Below are 14,385 nucleotides of genomic sequence, written 5' to 3'. Positions count from 1 at the left end.
TATTGGATATACAGAATGTGGAATTCAAACAATTATCAAATTGGATTATAGTCCAATATCTAAATTAACACCATGTAACTTTGAAATCACTTGAGGACAAGTGATTGCCTCTTTGCAGGTGGTGGAAGAGAGCCTGCGTGGGTCTGGCTCATACCCTCACATAAGCTGTGGGGCAGCAGAACCTGCCAGGGCACCGCATCCTGGGCCAGGGTCCTGCATGCTGTGACTTAAAAGGGAATCATCTTTTACTTTTTGAGACGGAGCCGCACTCTGTTGCCCTGGCTGGAGTGCAGTGGCGCAATCTCAGCTCACTTAAACTCTGCCTCTCAGATTAAAGTGATTCTCCTGCCTCAGCCTCCCAAGTAGCTGGGATTACAGGGTGCCCACCACCGTGCCCAGATAATTTTTTTTGTATTTTTAGTAGAGATGGGGTTTCACCATGTTGGCCAGGCTGATGTTGAACTTCTGACCTCAGGTGATCCACCTATCTCAGGCTCCCAAAGTGCTGGGATTATAGGCGTGAGCCACCGTGCCCAGCAAGGAGCGGTCTTCTTAGTTCCTTTAACCCCCACAAAAAACCTGATGGGTTGTTTCATCAAAAACAAGCTACTCACTGCCATGGGTGCTTGAGATCTCGTGGTAACCAGAAGTCAGGGCTCTCTTCACGTTTGGAGTCTGTTCAGGTACTTGATAGGGATCTTGAGATCTTTCTCTCCCTGTTCCTCTCTCTCTTTCTCTCTCCTCTCTCTCTCACGCACTCACACACACACATACAAACTCACACACACACACAAACACTCTCACACACACACACACACTCTCTCTCTCTCTCTCTCTGGGGAATCTGCCAGCGCAGGAAGGATGTATACTGCATCTTAGGCCGCCCAGAGCTAATCAGTACTATAGCTGTTGGTTGAGTGGCCCAACACTGACAAGCTGAGCTTTTCTGAGCCAAACAACATGGCCTGCCAATTATTTCTGGAACCATTTATCTGGAAGGGCACAGGGTTTTCTGCATAGTGAGCTAGGTGAGGCAGGATCCCCCTTAGCTCTAGCTGGCCCTGTAGGGGAGGTGTGGGACAGGCAGGCCCAGCCCGGAGCTGCTGCTCCCTGGGGGCCGCCTCAGAAGGCTGGCCAGGAGCCGCATAGGTGTGGCGTTACACCTCCAGAGATTCACCACCATCGAAGGACTTGCAGCGTTTTCTGGCTTCACTGATGAATGGTTTGTGGGGAAACCTGGCAAGAGAAATTAGTTTAGAAACTTGGAGTCATTCAGACAGGAAATAAATGGTAGATTGCATTAAAAATAATATGAATAATACCAGCTATCATTTACTGAACCTCTAGTGTGTGCTTTACACATTTCCCCACTTAATCTTACAAGGTAGGCTCAGTTGTCGTCCACATTTTTCAGGGAAGGAAAGTGATGCCTTGCGGTTACTGGCGTGCCCAAAGCCGCTGCACTAGTAAGTGGTGAAGCCACGATTTGGTCCAGGCACGCGGTGTGCAGAGCCCTCACTCCGCACAGCTTCACAGCGGCCGTGGAGATGGACAGGGTGGACGCGTCTGTTAGAGACTTAGGCCACAGAAATCATCGTGCTTTCTGGCCTGGTGCGCTCGTCTTTCTTCCTTGCCCTGCTGTCAGCTACCAGTTGTCCCTTCTCACAATGGCCCTTTCTTGGACAGCTGCCCCTTTCCTCAGAAATGATTCTTCGGGTGCACTGTGAGAAGAACGAAACTGTCGGATTTATTAAGCTGCTTTTGTAAAGTAAAAGCAACCGAGTCTGAATGAAGATGGTTTATTGTTCACTAAGACCACGTTTTTGGTTCTAACTCTATGCCAGATACCTTGCTTGGACAGATGAGAGGAGAGTGTGTTTTAAACCCTCTAGAACTTACAGTCTGGCAAGAAAGACAGTTGCACAAAAAATGATAGCAGTGTGCCAAGTGCGTTGCCACAGCTCACATCCATGGTGCTTTTCAAGCGTATGAAAGTGACTGCTTTCCTGGAAGGGCAAGGCATGTCATGGAAGATGGCACTAACAGAGTCATGCAGAACAGGTGCACCTCAGCTGTATGAAGGCACGTGGACTTTCAGGCACACCTATGAAAACAGCTGCAGCGGCCAGGTGTGGTGGCTCACGCCTGTAATCCCAGCACTTTGGGAGGCTGAGGTAAGCAGATCACAAGGTCAGGAGTTCGAGACCAGCCTGGCCAATATGGTGAAACCCCATCTCCACCAAAAATACAAAAAATTAGCCAGGCGTGATGCCAGACTCCTGTAATCCCAGCTACTCAGGAGGCTGAGGCAGGAGAATTGCTTGAACCCAGGAGGCAGAGGTTGCAGTGAGCTGAGGTCGCGCCATTGCACTCCAGCTGTGGCGACTCCAGCGAAAAAAAAAAAAAAAAAAAAAAAAAAAAAAAGCTGCAGCAAAGGACACAGCACACCATCTTTCTTTTTAAGCTATGCCTTCCATTAGTGGGTTTTTCCATGATATGTAAAATATCAGAGTGCATTGTACATAATAAGGGTAAACGTTGTTTTGGGAAATGTTTGTGTGTGTGTGTGTGTGTGTGTGTGTGTAGTATATGTAAGCATGTAAACATATATGCACATTGGATCATGATAGAAAATATGTCTCTATGGATTACTGGAAAAAAAAGTTTGAAAGTGGCCTCACAAGTCAACCTCTGTGAGCCTCACTGTCTTTAGGTTGATTTGAAGCTAAAATGGGCTAATAATGAACAAGCTGTTAGCACATAATATGTGCTCATTAAAGATCAGCTGTTCATAGGCCAGGGAATGGCACCTTGCCTGGAACCCAAGAATACAGATTTGCTAAGTTGATAACATATTTGCAGAGTAACTCAATGTGCGGGGACTTGCAGGTCTGAAGCAACCCAGGAGCTATAGGGAGCTCAGAGCCCAAGTGATGGAACCAGAGTGGGGTCACCCTGGTGGCTGCGTGTCCAGGGTGGGGTGGCAGACTCACGTGCTGTGCTAAGTTTGGCTTTTGGCCAGTAGAGCAGTCAAGAGACCATGCACGGTTTTTGAACGAACACTTGAAAGATCACTGAGAGATGGGAAAGGGCGGTTCAGTGCCCAAGGGAAGGCACCAACCCTGGGCACAAATGGAAGATTTTCTTCTTAGAGGAGGAAAACCAATAAGCACAGGGCCTGGCTGGAGATGCTCAAAGTTTAGAGGGCAGGAAGTCGCACAGATCAATGCTGGCTTTATTGTGGTGTGGGTGGTCATTTGTTTGCAGTGGGTAGCTGGGCTACAGATGGTTTGAAGAAGGTAAAATTGTAAACCAGCCAAATAAAAGGGTGCCCCCAGTGACCTCTAGACTCAGCTGAGTGCAGGAGCTTTAGCTTCCCAGTCCATGCCTTGGGACGTCCACTTCGGATGACACCCACCGGTCACAGTGGAGCCCCTCAGAAGCGGTTTTGCCTGGGTCCTTCTTACACATTGTTCGGCTCTCAACTAAAACGTGACTTCTTCGAGGAAACCTTCCACCCTTCCAGTCTCAGCTGGGTCCTGCCCTGATACTCTCACAGCACCTGTACTTCTTTCATTCTCCCAGTCACATGCTGACTTCAGGTTGTCAGATGTCTGTGTCTCCCACTGGAACATAAGCTCCGTGAGGGTAGATGGTGCCTGTGCTTGGCTGGTTTGTGCCCCTCACACGTTGCACCCAGCCCAGCCCTGGCACCTTGTGAATGATAGAGAAATGGAAGAGAAAGGAGGTGATATCTAGTTGACTAAGATGTTACTGTTTTCGTTTCCTATAAAGTTATAAGTTGCTTTGTAATTTTAGTTCATCATTTTTCCCTGTTGATAGGCTTTTATTTTCTGTTCTCCTAAAATTTTAGTTCCTCAAGGGTAAGGATCACATGTTTTGCTTTTTAAAAAATATCCTCTTATTCTTACCACAGTTCCTAGAGTGCTCGAGTAAAATAGGTGCATGCTGGCAGAAGATTTGTGTGACATTACTGTGGATTGAGTCACCAGTTTGATAGCTTAGATAGAAACCCACCCAGTGAATAAAGGGCTCACAGAATCACTATAAAGGCAAGAGTAATGCCTTTGGACAGTGTTTTCGTGGTGGTTTTCAGTTTAGCAAAGCACTTTTGCATGGGTTTTTCTTATTTGACTCTCAGGGTGAATGATCTTGTAAGCCAGAGCAAGAAGTCCGTTCTCCACTTTATGCAAAGGAGGCCATGGACCCACACAGCGAACGGGAGACGCAGCCTCTAAACAGATATGCTTCCGAACAAATCCATAGGGGATGTGTTTCCTACTCCACTACCTTACCTTCTCTCTAAGGATGTCTGGGTTTCCACATCAGAAGGGTGCCTCTGCATTTGGAGTATGGTAATACAGGTTCTATGACTGTATGAGCACACAGTACAGGACTCAAAACTAGTAAATTCACTGATCAGAACCCTGGTGCAAATTTATGTTACAGTTTAATGTACGAAACATATTTTCATATGCGGTTTCCAAGAAACTTTGTTTTGTATAATGTAGATAATACTTATGTCATTCAGTGCTTTGTCTAAAGTTTGAATTTTCCCATGTTAGATATTTACTTGGGACCATGTAATTCCATAATGCGTTTAGTAATTCCATATACTTTCACAGCGTATAGGAAATTCATTTTATATTTTCTGAATCTCTCCTACTAGAAGGTGTGGTACGCTAAACTCAGATGGCTTATGACTAGAAAAGGTCACACCTTTTAAAGACACAGCTGCATCTTCTCAGCTGTCAGCCTTTCTATTCTCAAACTCTGCTACAAGATGCCATCTTAGAGAACGTTCTGAAAGAAGCAAGATGCAATCAAACAAATATGTCACCATAAATAGGAAGAAAATTCTTAGTTGAAATCTGATTTCTTGGGAAACATTTTAAAATGTATTGCTTTCAAAAATAAAAATTTAACAAAACAAGAAAAGAACTACCTTCCAATTAAATATACTTAGAAATTACAGAATTAATTTAGATTTCTTCCGAGGAAAGGAAAACGTTTTAACGAGAATCTCAGACACCTGTAGCCAGAAGTACCCCTACAGCTATTGAGCGCAGGTGAGGAAATGGAGGCCAGAAAGGCCAAGTCACTGACTGGAATCTGCACAGCAGACCTGGAGGCCAGTATGAGACCCTCGCCCAGTGCTGTCCTGGTTACCACACTGCTGTCTTTTCCCTCGTTTGAATCTATCGTAATGCTAAGAGCTACTGCTTGTTGAAAGCTTCTTGTGAGCCGGCCCTTTTATGCGTGTTTATCTCCATTAATCCTCACCACAACCCTGCGAGGTAGATATGATTCCCTCATTTTACAGACCAGGAAACTACTCATAGACCATCGTTTCTGTATTTAGTGTGAATACAAATACTTCATTTTTAGCCAACTTCTGTCTTCTAATTTTTTATCAATTTGCTGAGGAGATAGGCAATATTCGTATTCAGTAACCTTTAAAAATATCCATAAAGGAGTACTTTTTTAGTAGGATTAGTTAGTGCTGGCATTTAATTGTGATTTTCTGTTTATGTGTCTTGTGTGCCTCCTAGCTGGTCTTCTCACATGTAACCTTTCTCCTCCTCTTCAATCTTTTCTTCATGATACATATTACAGTAGAGTTAGCTTTCAAAAATGTAACAGGCATGGTGGCCCACAGCTATAGTCTCAGCTAATTTGGAAGCTGAGACGGGAAGATCACTGGAGGCCCAGAGTTTGAGACCAGCCTAGACAACATAGAGAGGCCCTGTCATAAAAAAAAAAAAAAAAAAATGCAAGTCAGGTCATACCATTTCCTGTTATGGCAATATATGGGCTATGCCATTGTTACCCAAACTGAAAGAACAGCTTTTCTTTTTTTCTTTTTCCTATTTTTTTGAGATGGAGTCTCGCCCGTGTTGCCCAGGCTGGAGCGCAATGGCTCAATCTCAGCTCACTGCAACCTCCACCTTCTAGGTTCAAATGATTCTCCTGCTTCAGCCTCCCAAGTAGCTGGGATTACAGGCACCTGCTACCATGCATGGCTAATTTTTGTATTTTTAGTAGAGACAGTGTTGGCCAGGCTGGTCTCGAGCCCCTGACTCATGATCTGCCCTCATGATACAGAGTTTTGGTGAACCATGCAGCCACTGATTGGGTAATAGGAGCTGTACCTGCCAGATGAAATACTCCATATTCAAGAGAGAGAGTGACCAATAGAAATAAGAGGCAAATGATATAAACAGATATTTACAGAAAAGGAAGTAAAGACAGCTATTAAACAGTGTTCACATATACTTATGATAACAGAAATACAGATACAACCACAAATTGTAAAATATCTCTGAAAGAATACATTGAAAAACCATTTGCCTTTGGCTGGGGGAACTCTGGCAAAAGACAGGGATGTGAGAATTACTTCCCATCATACTCCCCTTTTAACCCTTTATAATTTGTACACAGTTACTCAAGTGCTGGAGTAATGTGGATTCCTGACATTTAAATAAAAAGCACGTAGAAATAAAAACTTATTTATCCCAGCTGGAAGCTGCTTCTGAATGTATAGGCTATCCAAGAGTTAAAAGATACTCTTGGGAGTTGATAAACCAAACATTAACATCATAATGTCTTACTTTTTTGTATAACACATTATAGGTTATAGGACACTTTGACATAGTATCTCAGCTGGTCCTCACAGGATCCGGGACTGTGGCTCAGAGAGGTTATGATTTGCCTAAAGTCACACAGCGAGCTGTATTCAATACCCAGTGCAGTCCATTTATTCACACATCTGTCTCCCCAACTGGATTCAAAGGTTATACGCAAACAGGACCGCAGTCTGTGCCTTCGGTTCCCAGTCCACTGCCATGAGATGATGCTGGCTTAGGAAGGAGTCAGGGAAATGTGTCACCCTCCACTTTCATGGTCGTGGGGACACAAGGGAAAGGGGTGAGTCTCACCAAAAGTAGAAAACAAGATTTCAGGAATCTCTTTTAAGTGGTACCATTGCAAAAGTCAATAATACAAAGAAAAAATAGCTTTCAAGTTGTAATTTCTATGTAAGGAGGTAGATTGCACACCCAGTAGAACTTTGTCCCTAAAGTACGGGAAATGGATGCTGTGATGCAGCCTCATTTGAATCCACCTCCTTTTTTTGCAGAGTTTTATGTAAAATGCCAGTGACAATTGAGATAGTTCAAGTAGAATGTAACATATGTATTTTTAAGGACTAAGTAAATAGAACAAGAAATAACTTGCCTGGTTAAGAATTCTTAGCACTCATTTGAACAAACCTTCAGCCAGTAACTTAAGAATATAGTATACTGCCTGGCTTGGTGGCTCACTGCCGTAATCCCAGCACTGTGGGAGGCTGAGGTGGGCAGATCACTTGAGGTCAGGAGTTTTGAGACCAGCGTGGCCAACATGGTGAAACCCTGTCTCTACTCAACATACAAAAATTAGCTGGGCATGATGGTGTGCACCTGTAATCACTGCTACTTGGGAGGCTGAGGCAGGAGAATCACTTGAGGTTGGGAGGTGGAGGTTATAGTGAGACTAGATCGCGCCACTGCACTCCAGCCTGGGCGACGGGGTGAGACTCCAGCTCAAAAAAAATAATAATGGTAATAACATACCATCAGAGCTTCCAAGGACACCTTCATGGTTGGAGTGAAATTTAATGCTAATTAAAGGGCCTGTGTTACTTTCCTTAACTAAGGAAGGAAAAGCAGTCATTCTTTTCAAAGAAAGTATGGGGAGACCCACATGATCTCTATGAAGTTAAAACACTTTTTTTTTATTAAACAGGACTCTCTCTGAAACTCTTGAGAATTTTATAGTAAAGCTTAGATAAATATTTCATGTAACATCTTAAGATGCAATCATTCATAGTAATTTTAGTGCTCTGATTTCTGTTTGTTTTCAGATTTGAAAAAGCAAACGTTTTCTATGATGGTTTATATCTGGAAGCTGCCAATTGAGCCCAATTTCATAAGGCTTATCTTTATAAATAAGTTAAATAGGATAATAAGAAATAGTTCAACTTACTTTTATTTTATGTCTGTCTCTTTAAACAGAAGCAGTGCTAGAAGATCTCTTTTTTTCTTACCGAAATGTAAACTGTGGCTGCCTTTGTAAATACAGTGTGCCATTTAACCTTCTTAAGCCAACCGTAGATCTAGGATTATCTTACCCTCCCGCTGCCTCAGTGGACTTTCTTTGGAAGCTACTGCTTTAGCTTCTCATGGAGCAGAAACCTGCCCGTCTCCAGCTGGAGCCTTCACCTGGTAACGTGGGCCCCTCTCCCCAACACAAACCCCCGTGGTCTGAGAGTTGTTTTTCAAACTGCCCTGTTAGTGTGCTAGTTGGATAACGTCCGCTTTCTCTCAGGACTTTCTTGACTTGGGGTCCTCTTTGTCCTAAAGAGTATTTCACAGCTCCGTCTATGAACTCACTTCTATTTGCCTGGACTCCTGATACGTGGAGGTACCCGACCTTCCAGTGACGTATAAAGATGTGCTTTCTTTATCCATTTGAAATACCGACCCACCAAGCACCGGTTGTGTTGTGCTCACTCAGCACTCTGTTGGGTGCATGAAGAATTAAACATCTATTCATTTTTTTAAAAAAAGGTAGTTTTTGTTAACCACCATGTGCCACACCCTCAGATGTGATCCTTGCCCTCATGGAGCTAATGTCTTAGTGGGGAAGAGAGATGATAAGTGAGTCAAAATAAAATAAAATGATTACCAATGATTATGAAAAGTGCTGTGAAGGAAGGTGAGTGGGAAAGGGCAAGGGTTGGTGTGACCTCGGATGGGGTGTTGAGGGGAGGCTGGGGGGTGAGAAGGACCCAGCAGCGTGGAAGCAGATCACGAGCGAGCCACGGAGGGAACGCGGGAGAGAGGCTTTTCTGAGGGAAAGAGCATGATGTTGTCTTGTAGGAACTCTGGGATCTGCAGGGCCGCGGAGGAGCAGAGAGCTCTAGGAAATGGGGCTGAAGGGAGAAAGGCGGCGGCCAGAGCTCATGAGGTCCCGTAGGCAGGGAGGGTCACATGTGTGCATTTTATTCTAGTGCCAGTGGGAAGTCTTGATGAGTTTTATGCAGGGGAGATATATGCTCTCATTTCCTTTTGTATTCCTGAAAGGTAATTCTGGCATATTTGAGGAAAATGAACCAAAAGGAGCAAGACTGGGGTTAGCAAGACTGTGGTCGGTCATATGCTGGGGTGTGGGGCATGAGAAGACATGGCTGGGGCTGGCTTTGGTAGAAGTAGAAATAAGGAAGAGGCACCACGCACGATCTGTGTTGGAGCAGAGTCACCAGGCCGTGCTGATGGTTGGATCACACTTAGGGGCACGATCTGTGTTGGAGCAGAGTCACCAGGCCGTGCTGATGGATGGATCACACTTAGGGGCACGATCTGTGTTGGAGCGGAGTCACCAGGCCGTGCTGATGGATGAATCACACTTAGGGGCATGATCTGTGTTGGAGCGGAGTCACCAGGCCGTCCTGATGGATGGATCACACTTAGGGGAAAGAAGGAAAGGGTGGCCTTTAGGCATCCCGTGTGTCTGAGGTAGCATTTGGATGAGTGGCAGTAGAGGTAGATAAGTCTCAAGACCCAACGGCTTTGAAGGAGGAAGTCAGAGGTTCTGCCTGGGTACAGCAGAAGCCAGTGCACGCCCTGCAGTCGTTTGCAGCTGACCTCTGAGGGGTAGTGCGAACCAAGTATTCAGAAGTCTGTGGGCTCTTTAGGAGCCAAGTAACAGTTACTGCCTGAGGACACCCAGAAAAACAGCTCTGTGCAGAGAAGATCTGGTGCCCTTGGGTCTGAGGGGTGGGATGTTTGTGTGACCAGAAAGCCGCCTCCCAGGGATTGGGCAGTGAGCAAAGGCTCAGAGAGGGCATATGTGGCGTGGCCAGCCTGGCAGGGGCAGAGGGCTTGCAGTCCAGCCGTTGCTAGTGCTCACTGTTGCTTTTTGTAGGGACTTTATCTGCAAGAGAGGTTAAGGTCACTTGCCTTTTCTCCTCCTTCCCCCTCTTCCTAATTTAAGTCCAGAAGCCATTGGCTTCCTGAGAATCTTCATGGGAATTCAGGGTTAGGACCAGGGGTTCACCAGGGCACCCTCCAGACTGTCCACACTGAATTGAGATGTCTTTAGTTGTTTTTTAGGAGAATCTCATGGTATCAGCCTTCTCCCCTGCCAACTGGCCACATAATTCCATGTCCATTTTTATGTATGCAGAGATGCTGAAACACCTGCATTTATGTTTCCATTTATTTCCCACTTAGGTTTTATGGCAGGCACACAAAGAAACCCTCAGATGTCTCAGTATGGACCTCAACAGACAGGACCATCTATGTCGCCTCATCCTTCTCCTGGGGGCCAGATGCATGCTGGAATCAGTAGCTTTCAGCAGAGTAACTCAAGTGGGACTTACGGTCCACAGATGAGCCAGTATGGACCACAAGGTAAAACCAAAGCTTCTCCAAAATGCATGGCAGTAAGTCATAGAAATCTTCTTAACATGCTAGTCCTTCAAGATTTTAATGTTGTAAACGTATTATAAGATCCGTGGCCTGTTACCTGACAGTACTTTAGTTGCCCATAATGGTGGGAGAAATAATCATAGCCACTGTTGGTTAAGCATTTATGGTCGGACACTGGGTCAGTGCTTTTCGTCCATGTGTAGTAATGAAGTAGTGAACCCCTGTCTTCTGTGACGTGGTCCTAAATGTAGAGAAAAAGACACAAGCCACGTCCTCAGCAGGTTTCTGATGTAAAACGTGGGCTCTGTTGGGTTGGGTTCTGGTTTAGCCGCTCCCTCTCAGTGATCGCCCTTAGAACTTCGAGCCGAGGGCTCAGGACCGCCCCGCCCGGAACATCTCCCAGCTTCTCTCCGGCATCCCACAGCACGCCCACAGTAGCTCTCACGTCCCCAGTCCTCCCGAGTCTGACTCTTCAGAGACCAGACAAAGCCTGAAATGGTTACCTGTCCTTCACAAAAGAAGGTAAGGGAGGAGAAGAGAGCTCAGTGGGAGCATGTCCAGCCTGCTCCTTCAGCACACCTCCTTCCTGGAAGGGGATGTGGGTTTTGTCAGATACACAAGGTTTTCAACCTGATGTGTACATGTATACATATATATACAGATGTTTTTCCTAACTCACTTTTAGCAATAAGACATTTGAATTGACCACCTTCTTTATATTTTATTTCTTTGAAATAGACATTAATGGATTATTTAAGGAGAATGAGTTGATCTGGCAGGCACAATTCCCAGAATTCCCTCATTTTTGAAAATGCCAGGAACATTCCAGGTGAAGATGATGCGTGCCACTGGGAAACTCGTGAAAATGATTATACTTCTCCAGCAAAACCAGGCTTGCCTGGGGGTAGAGCCTTAGTGTTTTCTAGAGGTGTTTGCAACTGTTTAGCAAGCCCAGTCACCTCCTTTTTACCTGCCCTTTCTCAGAAAATCGCATCTTTCCGATGTATGATACTTTATAGTTTGAAAAGTGAGTTACTGCCTTGTGTTCTGAAGATCTTTTTCCAAAAGATCTTCAGTATTTTCAGTGCTGCCAGTGTAGCATTGTTTCTTTGCCTTACGGGAATTTGTTGTATTTACTTTCCAAATACTGCTGTTGGTAGGAAGACTGTGGGGATACTGAGGAAAGCCAGCGTCTGTGTAGATGCCCTCCTGCCTTTGTTCTAGGGCTGTCCTGAGCGTGAGACTTGGTGTTTTGCCCGATTCTCTTTATATCACATCATCAAGAGTTTTCCATGTTAGTCATTCCAGTAAGCTGCTTTAGGAATTTCAGTCACAGGTCACAGTGATGTCAGCTTATTCCCTGTCAGCGCCAGGTAACTGTGGCATGCAGCAGTTTGTTGCTGAGTAGAGGCAGGACTGTGGACTTAACCCTTAATGGGCATGGTGGGTGTCATCAAAGCCAAGTTTCTTTAGCTGTCATGGAAAGAGAGCTTTAGTGAGAGTTGGAAAAACAGTTTATAAATTGTGGTAGGCACAGAATATGTGGGCTTTTGCTCCTAATGTAATTGGAGGCAAGGTCCAGACCCTGTTCTCAGAATTGGGTGTGGCTGGAGGCCTAGGATTTAACCCTTAAGACCACAAGCCCTTCCGGGAATCTTTGAAATTTGTCTCCATACTCTTAAGTCATTCAGTCTTGTAGCCTCTTTTTCTATTTATCATACGTGAAGACTGAGCCTTGGGCTATCTGGTAAGTCTTTTGTGAACAGCTAAGGAAGAGCTTTTGCTGTAGGAATTAATAGCAGGGAAGGAAATGACTATAGAGTGGATTTATTTTTTGACTAAATCCCTGTGTTTCGGAATCATTGAAGGTGAAGACCCTTAATGTAAGAGCACTGAGCCCAGGAGAGTTCTTATCCAAACTGCTGTCTCCTTGGAAAATTGCTTCCTCTTTCTGAGTTTCTCGTTGTCTAGAAAATGAGATTATATTACATTGGAAGTTGCTTCCGCTTCTGATGTTGTACAAGTAAAGCCTTGCTTCAGTTCCAGGACCTTTACTGTTCAGGTAGCCCACTGGGTTCCTGCATCATGCTTAGGCTTTTTGTTTGGGTGTTTTAAGGCATGAACCTTGAGTGTAGGTTAAGAGTAGAAATGATCTGAAATGAGGATGATATTCCCACTCTCTGTGCCTGAAAGCACCAGGCACCCTTTTCCCCTCTCCTGGGTGACATTGCCGCCTCGTTCCCCTCCAAGGCATATGTGCACCTGGGTTCCTGCATCACTTCTGAGTGCTGTGTGCTGTGAGAGTCCTGGTCCTCTCGATTCCAATCCAAATCATCACCTTTTCCCCCTTGGAGCCTCTGTCCTCAGCAAACACTCAGCAACAGATCACACTTGCAACATACCTTGTACAGTTCAGTAAATGCCCTTCATTTATTCCATCTTTGTTATCCTTTCAGAAAGGATACAAATACAGGGTTTTTTCTTTCTCCTCTTGATTAACTACCGAGATTATTAATGACATAGCGTCCTTCTTCGCATTAGAAGTGTTCATCTCTCTGGAATGACTCACTCATGCAGTCACCCAAGATGTCGTCAGCCTCGTTTTTCTGCTTTTGTTCTGAACTTAATGACTTGCTTCTGGTTTTGCTTTTTTAAAGAAGTTTCAAATATTTCACAGACATTTTACTCACATTTTATTGTCAGGAGCAGCTTTTCCAAAATTGTTAATAATAACAACCAGCATTTACTGAACATGTTACTATGTCCTGGTCCTTTTTTCTGTATTTTTCATATATTAACTCATTTAATCCTCACAGAAGTTGCTGTTATTACTCTACTTTACAGAGGAAGAAACTGAGGCACAGAACAGGTGAACAGTTTTGCCAGGATGCACAGTGACTGCAGTGGTCAAGCCAGGGTCCAGACTCAGGCTGACTCACCCGTTCTCTGTTTTTTTGTTTTTTTGTTTTTTGTTTTTTTTTGTTTTTTTTGGCATGGAATCTCGCTCTGTTGCCAGGCTAGAGTTCAGTGGCGCGATCTCAGCTCAGTACAACCTCCATCTCCCAGGTTCAAACGATTCCCCTGCCTCAGCCTCCTGAGTAGCTGGGACTACAGGCATGTACCACCATGCCCGGCTAATTTTTTGTATTTAGTAGAGATGGGGTGTCACCATGTTGGCCAGGATGGTCTTGATCTCCTGACTTCGTGACTCACCCACCTCTGCCTCCCAAAGTGCTGGGATTACAGGTGTGAGTCACCATGCCTGGCCCCATTCTCTTAATTAATGGGAAGCCCTCTGAGGCTGTCCCTATTTTGTAAATGAGAATCAAAGTCTTGAGAAATTTAATAATGTGTCCGTGATCCCACAGTGTTATAGTAAGTGGCCAGGCCAGGGTTCCCACCAATGGACACTGACTTACGAGGCCAGTCACGTGGTCACTGGCGGGGTTGTTTCCCATACCTTAGCTGTACTACCTTCTTGCTAATTCATTCGTTCAGTGAGTCAGTGAGATACAACACCAAAATGACAAACAAATTGCCTTTAAGTAGCAGGAAACATTTTAGGAATACAGACGTGGAAATATATTTTTTAAAAATACTTGTTCAGTGTGATGGCTCATGCCTGTAATCCCAGCACTTTGAGAGGCTTAGGCGGGCAGATCACTTGAAGTCAGGAGTTCAAGACCAGCCTGGGTAACGTGGTGAAACCCCATCTCTACTAAAAATACAAAACTTAGCTAGGAGTGGTGGCATACCCCTGTAATCCCAGCCACTCAGGAGGCCGAGGCACAAGAATCACTTGAACCTGGGAAGCAGAGGCTGCAGTGAGCCCAGATCAGGCCACTGTACTCCAGCCTGGGTGACAGAGCAAGACCCTGTCTTTAAAAAAATA

The 14,385-nt window shown here is 44.9% G+C and overlaps 1 protein-coding gene across 8 annotated transcripts in view; it reads left to right on the top strand.

The window, feature by feature from the left end:
- Positions 1-14,385, top strand: part of ARID1B (AT-rich interaction domain 1B) — a 441,201-nt gene that overhangs the window by 353,626 nt on the left and 73,190 nt on the right. For 7 of the 8 annotated variants that reach the window (XM_017537335.2, XM_017537389.2, XM_017537353.2 and 4 more), the window contains one exon: positions 10,296-10,475. The exons of the other annotated variant lie outside the window; for it this stretch is intronic. In XM_017537335.2, the coding sequence (XP_017392824.2) occupies positions 10,296-10,475 (180 nt within the window). The remainder of the gene's footprint in view (positions 1-10,295; positions 10,476-14,385) is intronic. 8 annotated transcript variants of the gene reach the window in all.

The sequence above is a fragment of the Cebus imitator genome, unplaced genomic scaffold (genome assembly GCF_001604975.1).
Source record: "Cebus imitator isolate Cc_AM_T3 unplaced genomic scaffold, Cebus_imitator-1.0 Scaffold6, whole genome shotgun sequence".
Lineage (NCBI taxonomy): Eukaryota > Metazoa > Chordata > Mammalia > Primates > Cebidae > Cebus > Cebus imitator.
Note: the sequence above shows the minus strand (reverse complement) of the source record. Positions and strands in the feature narration are given on the sequence as shown.